General features: G+C 42.5%; 1 protein-coding gene across 1 annotated transcript in view; it reads right to left on the bottom strand.

Moving 5' to 3' along the window:
- LOC110303309 (sodium/glucose cotransporter 1-like) overlaps positions 1 to 13,570 on the bottom strand; it is a 53,765-nt gene that overhangs the window by 37,558 nt on the left and 2,637 nt on the right. The window contains exons 3-4 of the mRNA XM_021174389.3: positions 5,641 to 5,745; positions 3,685 to 3,744 (exon numbers count right to left, since the gene is read on the bottom strand). Coding sequence (XP_021030048.1) covers positions 3,685 to 3,744; positions 5,641 to 5,745 — 165 coding nt within the window. The remainder of the gene's footprint in view (positions 1 to 3,684; positions 3,745 to 5,640; positions 5,746 to 13,570) is intronic.

Below are 13,570 nucleotides of genomic sequence, written 5' to 3'. Positions count from 1 at the left end.
TGAAATTGGCAAGATAGATGTCACTGTTAGCAGAACTAGCTTCACTGATTTAGAAAAATAGAGGTGCACAATGCTCTGGCCACTCCTTGAACCTGTGTGTCTGCCAATGTTTTGACCATTCCTTGAACCCATGTGTGTGCCCACTGATGAAGCCCATTGCCAAGTGTTTGTAATATTGGTTGCTAAGAAAGAGTCAGAAAATCTCCCCAGCAACCACAGCCCGGCCAATCCTGAGTTGCTATACCTGCACCAGGCTCTTTCCTTGTACCCCTCCCATACCCATGTCTTGAGAATAGATATTGTTTAGATCTGGAAATCCCCTACTCTCCCCCTTCTCCTTTCCCCCATGAGGGCCTATAAAAACTGGGACCTCTTTCCCCTCGAGGTCAACTCCTCTACCCCTGCGTGGGATATGAGTCGTCCCCAGAGCTCTGGCTTTCCCTGAATAAAGCCTCATGTGGTTTGCAACCAGCTCGGTCTATCCTGAGTTCTTGGGTGTCCGATATTGTCCTGAGGCCTGAGCAAGGGGCTCCTCTTGGAGTCTTTCACCAGCACCAGAGACACTGGGGGAATTTAGAGAAGCATAAAGACATACTTTAAAAATCCACACTCCACCTAACTGGAAAACCTAAAAGAAGTGAATACATTTCTTGACATACATGACTTATCAACGTTAAATCAGGATCAGATAAGCAACTTAAACACACCCAAAACCCCTAGCGAAATAAAAGCTGTTATTAAAAGTCCCCCCACCCAGTGTGCCCTGTGCACAGTGGAGCTGGCTCTGGATGCCTGGGTACGGTGCCCTGACAGTATGATAGCCAAAGGGTAGACCCTGCCTCCAGCCAATGGCATTATTGGGTAGCCAGCCTAGCCTGAGCTGGGCTGGAGGGCTCACCCTGGTGGTACAGATGCTGGAGAGCCCAGCAGGCTAACAAGGTCAGCAGTCTCCCAGATCCAGGGCTTTGAGTTGGCCCACCCCAAAATCTACATCATTTGTGAACTGTTAGAGTATATGAAAGGGCTGGTCCTGATGATCTAAAGCTGAGGGCTCCCCATGACAAAGGGTGACATCCGAGAACAGGAGGAGTCCAGGTGAGGATCCAGTACTGACGGTGTGACAGAAGCCAGAGACCTTAGAGGTAGCCATGCAGGAAGAGGAACTGCAGCTAGTTTTGCAACCCGAGGAAAACTCACCAGTCAGCCAAGCTGCGAGGGTCTCCTGTTTCCTGAAGACCCCTTGCTACTGCTAGGTCTTACTGAGCTTGTTGCTGACTTGATCACCCTGGGTTTTTTGTTTTTGTCTCATGGTTTCTAATTCCCCACTAGGCAATGCAATCGCAATGCAATCACAATGCATAACAATAGTGGCTATTTCCCAAAAAGCATTGCCACTCAGATAGATTAATGATTTAGCTGAAGACATCATAGAAAAAATTTAAAGATATGTATGGCTTAAAAAATTAGGTTAAAAAAAAAATAGGTTAAAAGCTGGGCGTGGTGGCGCACGCCTTTAATCCCAGCACTTGGGAGGCAAAGGCAGGCAGATTTCTGAGTTGGAGGCCAGCCTGGTCTACAAAGTGAGTTCCAGGACAGCCAGGGCTACACAGAGAAACCCTGTCTCGAAAAACAAAAGAAAAAAAATTAGGTTAAGGTGCCTTTTTATAATTAATTAAATCAGGTCAGGTCAGGAAGTTTTCTAGCAGAAAACCTAGGGCACAATGGAAAAAATTTTCAAAAACACGTTCTTAGTTATTAAACAAAAGGTCTGGTAAAGTCAGAGAGCAAGAACAAAGTGGACCTTGTTGCGAAGAGCTTTTCATCTGCAGGAGACAGGCTAATGATCAAAGAGAGTAATTGAATTTCAGTGGCCACTGTTAAGACTGGGCTATGTCTATTGTAAAATCTAATTTTCTGTTCTTATAGCTATAAATTTGCTGATGAACTTTAGTGTGCCTTGAGAACTTCATGTATCCAGCATGCAGACTGGATAGATTCTTGTTTTTCTGTTGCCTCAAGAAGAGTAAAAGAGGGCTGGAGAGATGGCTCAGAGGTTAAGAGCACTGACTACTCTTCCAGAGGTCCTGAGTTCAATTCCCAGCAACCACATGGTGGCTCACAACCATCTGTAATGGGATCTGATGCCCTCTTCTGGTGTGTCTGAAGAGAGCGACAGTGTACTCATATAAATAAAATAAATCTTAAAATAAGAGAAAGGATTGTAATGTGTGTGGGTTTTTTCCTGCATGAGAGATTTAGTTTAGGTATATAAGGTCTAAGAGAAAAACTAAAGTGGTTGGAGCCTTGCTTCATCCACCAAGTGTGTGTGTACCTGCTTTACCTCACGCTGCATCGCCTCCTTGGATAGCTGAACTCACTGACAGACCTTAAGCCAGACCAGTGACTCACTGCAATGAACATTTGCAAGTGAAGACGTGATGGGATCTGGGTGTTTCCCCTTCCCCCCTCGGCAGTGTCTGCATTGTAGCCACCTTTTTTTTTTTTTTTTTTTTTTTTTTTGGTTTTTTGGTTTTTCAAGACAGGATTTCTCTGTATAGCTCTGGCTGTCCTAGAACTCACTTTGTAGACCAGGCTGGCCTCCAGCTCAGAAATCCACCTGCCTCTGCCTCCCGAGTGCTGGGATTAAAGGCGTGCGCCACCACACCTGGCTTGTAACCACCTTTTTATTACTATAACCAATACCTTAGGTATTTATTTTGGCTCATGATCCATGGCCAGTTGGGCCAGTTGCTGTGGCCCTGTGATAGCATCATAGCACATGAGTGTGGTAGAGGAAGCTATTCACTTTGTGGAGAGAAGAAAAAGAGGGAAGACTGGACCGGGGTCCTAACATTCCATAATGACTAGAAGACTCCTCACTCTACATCTCTAAAGCATCTACCACCTCCCAGTGGCACCAGGGCATGGAGACTAAGCCTCTGAAGGCTGCTTGTCTAAGTCACAGCAATGTGCTTTCCCTGAATTAATACAATTCAGGCTTTTTACCCTTTCTAATGAATGTCCACATTTAGTCTCAGACAGTTCTGTCTTTCTTTGACAACACCTTCACTATTCTTACACCTTTGACTTTAAAATAAGTATGTCAAGTTTCTCACAGAGCCCATTTTTTGCCTCTTGTGTGGAATTTTATCCCGTGAAAAAATTTTTATTTTTTTTTCCAGGCCAACTGGAGAGAAATAACATTTCAGGGTGCTGAGTCTTCTACTCGCTAACATGACAGTTCTCTTCACTTCTCCACATCTTATTTTTTAATGTTTCTGAATATTTTCTGTAAAAAGCATTAAAAGGTAAGCTCCTGCGTAAACCGATGGTTGTGTCTGTCTACCCAAGGAACTTTAGGAATCTGCAGATTTAGCGAAGCGTCAAAAGATGGACCAAGTGTAATCTGTCCCTAGGATGCTCATGTACTACACATGCAATATTTAGTTGGGGATTTTTTAATTTAGTTTTTTTTGTTTGTTTGTTTTTGTTTTTGTTTTTGAGACAGGGTTCCTCTGTGTATCCCTGGCTGTCCTGGAACTCACTCTGTAGACCAGGCTAGCCTTGAACTCAGAAATCTGCCTGCCTCTGCCTCCCGAATGCGTGAGCCACCACACCCGGTTGCAATATTTAGTTTTTCTAAAAAAATATCATAAACTATAGAGTAAATGATAATGGACTTACCTCAGCCTTGTTATAGATGGGCACAAATATCCAACCAAGAAGAAAGAGCATAAATATACTCTGAAACCAAGAAAAAGCAGAATTAAATCAGGGGCCATGCAGGTCAAGCTCTTAAGACAGATGCAGGTTCTATTACTGTCTGCTTCAAACCTGATGATGGTCACTAATAGGCACTTACAAATAAAGACCCAAACACAGACCTTTCAACACCAAAAACCTAGCTTTCAGGCAAATTATCTTTGAAAGTTTATTAACTTAGTCCATTTCCAAGTTGCTTTTTTTTTTTTTAAGCATTTTATTTTTCTACTCCTGGATAAGAATTACAATGTCATATGAATCAATTTAAAAATAGTCTAAACAAAGAAAAGAAACTAAACATGGCAGAACGCATATCTAATTCCAGCACTCAGGAGACAGAGGCAGGAGGACAGCAAGAGGTTTGAACAGGGAATTAATGTCTCTTATTAACTGATTTATGTAGTGAGATATCTCTCTTTCTCTCTCTCTCTCTCTCTCTCTCTCTTTTAAAAGATGTATTTATTTTATGAGTACACTATACACTGTAGCTGACTTCAGACACATCAGAAGAGGGTATCAGATCCCATTACAGATGGTTGTGAGCCACCATGTGATTGCTGGGATTTGAACTCAGGACCTCTGGAAGAGCAGTCAGTGTTCTTAACCACTGAGTCACCTCTCCAGCTCCAGGTGCGCTCTCAAAGAGAAGAAAGAAAAGGAAAAGCAGAGAGGGTGGGGGAGGGAGAAGGGGAGAGGAAAAAGAAGAGGGGAGGAGAGGGGAGGAAAGAAAAAAGTGAAGAGGATAGGCAAAGAGACAAGGTGGTAAAGAAAAAGATGTTTTATTAGGTTTGGACTCTGTAGAAGTATTCCTTATCTCTTATAGTTTATAAGAACATAAAGCATAGTAGATTTCTCATTGATCAAAACAGACAAATGATTTATATAAATAGGTGAATGATGCAAGATTCATTCATTAATTAATTTATCCTTTTGGTGAATAAGTTCTATTTCCCACAACAAAACCATCAACTCAATAAATAATGCAATATTTCATATGGTTTATGATTTATTTTATGCTGTTTATCATTTTAAAGTGTGTTTCCAGTTGGAAACTTTGTAGTAATTAGTTGGCCATCTCAGGGAGCTTGGCTGAACCCTTTCTCAATGTGTTTTCAAAACACAGACTCTCGCCGCCGGGCGTGGTGGCGCACGCCTTTAATCCCAGCACTGGGGGGGGGGGGGGGGGGGGGGGCAGAGGCAGGCGGATTTCTGAGTTCGAGGCCAGCCTGGTCTACAGAGTGAGTTCCAGGATAGCCAGGGCTACACAGAGAAACCCTGTCTCGAAAAAACCACACACACACACACAAAAAAAAAAAAAAACACAGACTCTCTATGTATGTGTGCTTATGTGCGCGCACACATCTGTGCTCCTGTATACCAATAGAGAAAGATGCATACACTTCAATGTGGGGCTCTCTTCCCCACCTGACTGATCTAACATTCTTTGTATCCCCATGGCCCATGGCATACACATACCCTGACCCTTGTCTTACTAAGGAGAATGACAAACAACATAATCCTTTTGCAAACCACAGACGTGGGCTGGAGAGAAGGCCCAATAGTTAAGAGCACCGACTGCTCTTAATTGAGGTTCTGAGTCAATTCCCGGCAACCACATGGTGGTTCACTACCCTCTATAATAGGATCCGATTCCCTCTTCTGGTGTGTCTAAAGACAGCTACAGTGTAATCATATACATAAAATAAATATATAAATCTTAAGAAAAGAAAAGGAACACCAAAGACTTGTCCATTAATCGATACTTTCCAAGGTGTCTTTAACGGTCACTCGAGATTTAAAAAGCAGGTTTTTTTGTGTCTATGAGACATTTTTGAAATGCTCAGGTAGAGATAAGTTGCTGCAGAAGATATTACTTACATTCCACTCCAGGGCCCCAACAGCAATCCCTGAAGTCGCACCTATGCCAGCCAGGGCCATATAGTGGCCACTGCCAATATTTGAAGAATAAATGGAAATGCCCATCTGAAAACCAGAAGACAATTGCGTGTCAGAGCCCTTAGTGTTTGTGTTTTCGGGCTGAGTGTGACTCAGCCGTAGATCACCTGCCAAGCCTGTGCAAAGCCCATAAAACCTGCCATTCCAGCACTCGGGAGGTGGAAGCAAGAGAATCAGAAAGAAGTTCAAGGTCATAAATTCAAGGTCACCCTCAGCCACTTAGTGAATTTGGGAACAGAAATTGTGCCTGAGGGAGAACCCCTCTGGAGAAAAGTGGAAGCTGGGAGAGTTGTAGGTTGGTTTGTTTTGTTTCTTTTTTTCTTTTTCTTCTTTCTTTCTTTTTTTTTTTTTTTGTTTTTTTTTTTTGTTTTTTTTGGATTTTTTGGTTTTTCTGTGTAGGCCTGGCTGTCCTGGAACTCACTCTGTAGACCAGGCTGGCCTCGAACTCAGAAGTCCACCTGCCTCTGCCTCCCAAGTGCTGGGATCAAAGGTGTGCGCCACCATGGCCGGCTGGTTTGTTTGTTTCTTGAGCATGACTTATTTCTTCACTTTGAGACAAGGCCTCATGCATCCCAGTATATCCGCAAACTCACTATAATGCTGGTCTCACTTAACACAGATGAACCGACCATCCCAGTAATGAATCAGTCCTATGTCACTGGTGATGGTCTACTGTTAATCACAGCTGAGTCTTCAGCCGCAACTAGCCAGATACCATAGATTCTTGGTACAAAGCATCCCGCAAATGGCCCAAAAGAATCCTTGAGGGACTCCCAAACTTCTTTCTGAAACCTCACCAGGGTCTGGTGAGATGGCTCAGTGGGTAAGAGCACCCAACTGCTCTTCCGAAGGTCCAGAGTTCAAATCCCAGCAACCACATGGTGGCTCACAACCATCCGTAACGAGATCTGGCGCCCTCTTCTGGAGTGTCTGAAGACAGCTACAGTGTACTTACATATAATAAATAAATAAATAAATCTTTAAAAAAAAAAAAAAAGGGGGCTGGTGAGATGGCTCAGTGGGTAAGAGCACCCGACTGCTCTTCCGAAGGTCCAGAGTTCAATTCCCAGCAACCACATGGTGGCTCACAACCATCCACAACAAGATCTGACTCCCTCTTCTGGAGTGTCTGAAGACAGCTACAGTATACTTACATATATTAATAAAATAAATCTAAAAAAAAAAAAAGAAACCTCACCAGCCAGGCCACCATTTGTCTGCATTAATCTCTTTGAGGTTACCACAAGATTACCTATTAATCTTTGAGCTCATATGCTATATGCTATATATAACATATATATATATATATATATCCCTTTAATATACGATATATGTACTATATACTATGTATAATATACAGTATACTATATGTTATATAAACTATGTTACATAACATATATTATAATATATCATATATTATAACATATATTGTGTTATATAATATATTGTTACATATTATATCTTATATATATAATACTATATGCGATATATGTAGTATATATATATATATATATATATATATATTTATATATAGTAGTGACTCGTGTGTGTGTGTGTGTGTGTGTGTGTGTGTGTGTGTGTAACAGAGGCCTGGGGAAGTACTATTTACCCAGAAACCCTAAAAAGCAGATGGATGCCGCCCATGGTTTGCTTTTGACATTTCCTTGGGAATCTACAAGAAGCTACCTTTCCCCCTCCCCCACCCCCGTAAGACCATTCCAATGTGTGTTAAACAACTACAGACCGCTAAATGAGAAACGTGGCCAAAACAAACAAACAAAAGAATAAGTGAATACAATTTAATGGGTTTACTAGTACCCTGGAGCAGCAGGGGTCACATGGCAGCAGGGGCAGAGCCATACCCACAGTGACCCTGCTCATAATGTTCAGCAGAGTGAGGGTTATAATGGCTCATATGGGCTTTTGGAGCTGGCTGATCAAGCATGGTGTTTCCTAGAATTAAACAGAAAAGAAACTCTAAATCAGGGCTGGAGAGGTGGCTGAGTGGCTAAGAGTACTGACTGCTCTTCCAGAGGTCCTGAGTTCAATTCCCAGCAACCACATGGTGGCTCACAACCATCTGTAATGGGATCTGATGCCTTCTTCTGGTATGTCTGAAGACAGCGGCAGTGTACTCACATATATAAAATAAATAAATAAAACATTGTTTTTCAAGTAGAAAAGGAAACTCTAAAACAAATAAAAGAAAAGCTATATTGGATCACAATAGCAGGCAATTATGCCAGTCAACCAATTCCCAGACTTGAGTTCGTTTATAGATCCACAAGTCTCTTTAAGGAGGAAACATGTTACAATACCCAAGTATTTGACTAGTAGCCTTTTCCCCACCCTTCCCCAGAGGAATATACAGTCTTTTACAGAATAAGTGTACCACAAGGACACAAAAACTGCCAGGGGCCAGCCCCAGTGTGGGGTGTTTCTTCTTTCTTGTTGGTTCTTCTTGAGGCAGCGGAGGGGGAAGAGCATATGAAGAGGGTAAGACTTTGTCTTACGAGAAATTTAGGGTTGCTGTATAATAAAAAGTTTACTTATTTAAGTTACTATGCTATTGTAGCTGACCTGCCTTCTGTGATCCTCTGAGGCCAAAGACTGTATGTAGTCTCTGGCACTTAGCATCTCATCCTAAAACAGCAGGAGATTAAGTTAAGGATTAATTGCTGGAGCCTTTTCCCTATTGTCCAGATGCCTCTCGCTTGTCAGGCTAGGGGGAAGTTTGGAGCAATAAACTTCTACTGAACCAGGAGAAGAGAATAACACTCCCAGAAGGAAAAACTTTTACATAAGCAAATAGGCATAATCTCACATAAATTCATATACAGATTCATTCATGCTCATTTATTCATTTTCATTCAAACCCAGTTGGGCCCAGCTCTCACAATCACATACTTACACACACACACACCTCCACACATGTATACATTCTCACAGTTACATACTCACTCACACATCCATACTTACATATGCATATGGAGCAAAAGACCAAGCACCGGTGCGAAAGAACTCACTCAGCAGGGCAGCGGTGGCACACGCCTTTAATCCCAGCACTTGGGAGGCAGAGGCAGGCAGATTTCTGAGTTTGAGGCCAGCCTGGTCTACAAAGTGAGTTCCAGGACAGCCAGGGCTACACAGAGAAACCCTGTCTCAAAAACAAAACAGAACAAAACAAAACAAAACAAAAAAAACACCTCACTCATTCTGGATGAAAATTCGCTCCGATCATTATTAAATAGAGAAAGAAAGGCTTCTACCGTTTTAATGCTAAATGAGTTAAAGCCATGTTTGTAAGGAAAAAAAAAGCTTTGTTTCTTGTAATAAGACTAAATCTGCCTTGTCCTTATCATAGGACCTGTTCTGTCCCTTGGTAAGGAGAAGTCTACCTGCTCCTTCTGCTCTCTGCAACATCTTCTTTCTCCCTCTTTTCCTCTGCCTTCTGCACATTGCTCTCTTAGTATTTTATGTTTCCTATAATTTCTAAGCTATTCCACTCTGCATTCTCCTTCTAATCTAGAAAGTGTTGTCTAAAAACTTCTCCTCAGCTCAGTTCTCACCTCAATGCCATTCACCCCTATCTCCCAGTTCTGACTCTTCTCTTTTTCCTCAGCCCATAAATATCATTCAGAATATATGATCACATGTTAAAAAGTTCATCAAGCCGGGCGTGGTGGCGCACGCCTTTAATCCCAGCACTTGGGAGGCAGAGGCAGGCGGATTTCTGAGTTGGAGGCCAGCCTGGTCTACAAAGTGAGTTCCAGGTCAGCCAGGGCTAAACAGAGAAACCCTGTCTCAGAAAAAAAAAAAAAAGTTCATCATAAATTCACACAGAAAATCAAATCATAAATTGAAATAGAAGTTTACAACAGTGAATGTTTCCATGCAAATCCATTAGGAGTAATTATCTGGCTAAACATCCACCACCTGTCTCAGCTCCACAGATTCACTGAAGGTTTAAAACCATAACTAAGTTATTAGTGAAGTTTTGTATATATAGATCCAATCAATATTTTATCTTCTGTCCTGGCACCTATAATAAATCATTAGTTCCCTTGTTATGACCTTTGGTTAATGGTTTTACAACCTCTTGAAATGTACTCTGGGTAGGAGAAAGTCTGGTTACCATCTAACAGCAATTAACTAGTGCCACTTGGGAGACTGACAGAGTTCTCATTGCAGCTTTGACTACCAGAAAAGGACCTGATAGCAGTCCTGTTATAAAAGAGCTTAATAGAGCCGGGCGTGGTGGCGCACGCCTTTAATCCCAGCACTTGGGAGGCAGAGGCAGATGGATTTCTGAGTTTGAGGCCAGCCTGGTCTACAAAGTGAGTTCCAGGACAGCCAGGGTTATACAGAGAAACCCTGTCTCAAACAAAACAAAACAAAAAAACAATAAAAGAGCTTAATAATCACAGATATAATTTTCTGAATTCTTATAGGATCATCATAAAGACTTAAGTCATCTATTTGTCTATATAACATCACTTCAAGATAGTACATCTTTGTGGATCTGCTCCAAAGAGGTGTGCTACTACTTAGTGATTGTTATATATGTTTAACAATAACAGGAAAAGCGTATTAGTAGCAGGAATCTTTCCTAAAATGAGTCCCTCACAGCCTTGCTTAAAGAGGGCTCACCTGTCGCAGATTATATAATAATCTGAGGCAGGCTACTTCAGGATGATCACCTACTAGTTATTAGCTTGTCCCATATGGCTCCAGACAGGAAAACAATCGGACTTCCAGAGTCATCGAATACTAGTTCTGAATGGACACAGATTCCAGGAGACCCAAGAATCATGTGACCCTCTAGTAGGTACAGTACATTGCCAAACTAATCCTGTGGTAGCTTCTCCGATTCCAGAATGTATAATTAGAATAAATATACTTAGAAGTTGGCAGAATTCCCACATGGTTTCTGGGACCTGTATACTGAGGGTCGTTATGAACTGAAATGCAAATAGAAGCCACTAGGAGTTGCTGCTGCCAGGGAAAATAGTGAACCAAAACCAACATTGGCCGGGCAGTGGGGGGCACATGCCTTTAATCCCAGCACTTGGGAGGCAGAAGCAGGTGGATTTCTGAGTTCGAGGCCAGCCTGGTCTACAGAGTGAGTTCCAGGACAGCCAGGGCTACACAGAGAAACCCTGTCTCGAAAAACCAAAAAAAAAAAAAAAAAAAAAAGAATCCCTGGAGGAACTGCAGAAGTTAGAGTCACTATCAGAGACTTGAAAGAAGCAGGAGTGTGGCTTCCCCCGCATCTCCTTAATTCTCCTATTTGACCTGTGAAGGAGTCAGGTCAGTTGCAGAGATAACCAGGTAGTAATTCCAATTGTGGTTGTGCCTGGTGTGGTTTCCTAACTGAGCAGATTAATACATCTCCCAGTAACTGTTATGCAGCTACTGATCTGGCAAATGCCTTTAACTCAATACCTATCCACAAGGACCACCAAAAACCAATTCACTTTCAGTTAGTAAGGCCAGCGGTATACCTTCACGGTGTTGTATCAAGGGTATAAGAACTCTCCAGCCCCATGTTAGGAAGTAGTCCAAAGGGGTCATGGTTGGCTGTCTCCTCTACATAATATTATACTGGTCCACTATATTGATGACATTATGCTGGCTGGACCAAGTCAGCGGGAGATAGCATCTGCTTTGGACTTGTAGGTGATGCATACATATGCATCAGAGAATGGGAAATAAACCCAAGCAAAATCCTCTTTTTCCCAGGGCCATCCCAGCACAGGTGCGGGGTTGTACATGGTCGGAAGTCTCTTCTGCTGAGGGGTTTGAGTCAGTCCTGGATAGCATCAGCTTCTAAAACTCTGACGGTTAATGATGGTTGTCAACTCAGCTGGACCTGTGGGTGGGCTGGCTGGTTTTATGTCAGCTTGACACAAGCTAGAGTCATCAGAGAGGAGGGAGCCTCAGCTGAGAAGATGCCTTCATAAAATCAGGCTTTAGCCAAGCTTGTAAAACATTTTCTTAATCAGTGATTGATGGGGGAGGGCCCGGCCCATTGTGAGTGGGGCCATCCCTGGGCTGGTGGTCCTGGGTTCTGTAAGAAAGCAGGCTAGGCAAGCCACGAGGAACAAGCCAGGAAGCAGCACCCCTCCATGGCCTCTGTATCAGCTCCTGCCTCCAGGTTCCTGCCCTGTGTAAGTTCCTCTCCTGACTTCTCTCAGTGATGAACTACAGTGTGGAAGTGTTAGCCTAATACACCCTTTCCTTCCCAAGTTGCTTTCGGTCGTGGTGCTTCACCATAGTAGTAACCTTAAGACAACCTGGTTCTTCCTGCAAGGGATTCTCTCCATCAGATTATTAAAGCAGGAAGACCGTGGGGGTGAAAAGCATCCTCTGGTGGTAGCTCAGATAGAAGGATATGGACGAAGGAAACCTTCACTGCCTGCTCGCCCTCACCTCCTCTGACAGGTACATCTATCCTGTTGCCATAGCCTTCCTTCACTAACATTAGAAACAGCATCATCAGGATTCCAACATAGACTAGGGGCTGAGGAGATGGCTCAGCAGTTAAGAGCACTGGCTGCTCTTCTAGAGATCTTGAGTTCAATTCCTAGCAACCACGTGGTGGCTCACAACCATCTATAATGGGATCTGATGCCCCCTTCTGTCATGAGGATATATATGCAATCTTTTAAAAATCATATACAAATGTACACATACAACATGCACACATACAACATATTTACATACAATATATTCACACACAACATATAAAAAATATACACCGTATACAATATATGCATATGCAACATATACAGCATATACATATACAACATATACATCATATACATATAGAATATACAAACATGTGCCACACACACCGTATACATATATACCATATACATATACAACATATGCAAATACAACATAATACATATACAACATATACAACATTTACATATATAGCACATACATATACAACATGCACGGCATATACGTATACAACATATACAGCACATACATATACAACATACATATACCTATCAGCTTGTCCTTTTAGAGAACCTTAACAAATACAATAACCAAAACATTATTTATCATACAAACAATGATTCTACCTTCTACCTCACCCCCTTCCATCCAGTGCCAACTTATTCTGTACCACCAGCTTAGGTACACGCAGTACCCGCTGCTCAGAACACCTCACAGTCCATTTACCTGAAATAGGCATGGTCCACTTCAAATCCCACTTACATCGCCCTGCCTTTGAGAGATCTTTTCTGTGTTCTATATCCAACAAGCCCAGGTTTGGCTTTTATCTATGTTTGGCCTGAGCACCTCCCAATAGATTTATTTCCTCTCCTATAAGGCACTGTAACTAGTTTAAATATGAACATTGGGCTGGTGGTAGTGGTGGCTCAGTGGGTCAGAGTGCTTTGCTGCTAAAGCATGAGGTGCTGAGTTCAAACCTCAACACTTGCATCGAAAAACAGGTGTGGCTGCTGTGCATCTCTACCCCCTATTACTGTGGAGGGTAGAGACAGGAGGATTCCTAGGAGCTCAATTAGCTGCCAGCCTAGCTCCAGATTCAGTGTGAAACCCTGTTCCAAGGGAGCAAGGCAAAGAGAAACTGAGCAGGATGCTCAAGGTCCTTTTCTGGCCTGTGCACGAGCACAGGGATGCACACACCTGCACATTCCATACTTTCACAGAGGCAGAGTTAAAAAAGGAATGCATATGGTTGTGAGCCACCATGTGGTTGCTGGGAATTGAACTCAGGACCTTTGGAAGGACAGACAGTGCCCTTAACCTCTGAGTCATCTCTCCAGCAACTTCAAACTATTTCGGATTTAAGACATTAAATCAAAGCACTAAA

This window comes from Mus caroli, unplaced genomic scaffold (genome assembly GCF_978045245.1).
Source record: "Mus caroli unplaced genomic scaffold, Mus_caroli_1 scaffold_9, whole genome shotgun sequence".
NCBI lineage: Eukaryota > Metazoa > Chordata > Mammalia > Rodentia > Muridae > Mus > Mus caroli.
The sequence above is the reverse complement of the archived record's forward strand: the minus strand, read 5'-3'. Positions and strand labels throughout refer to the sequence as shown.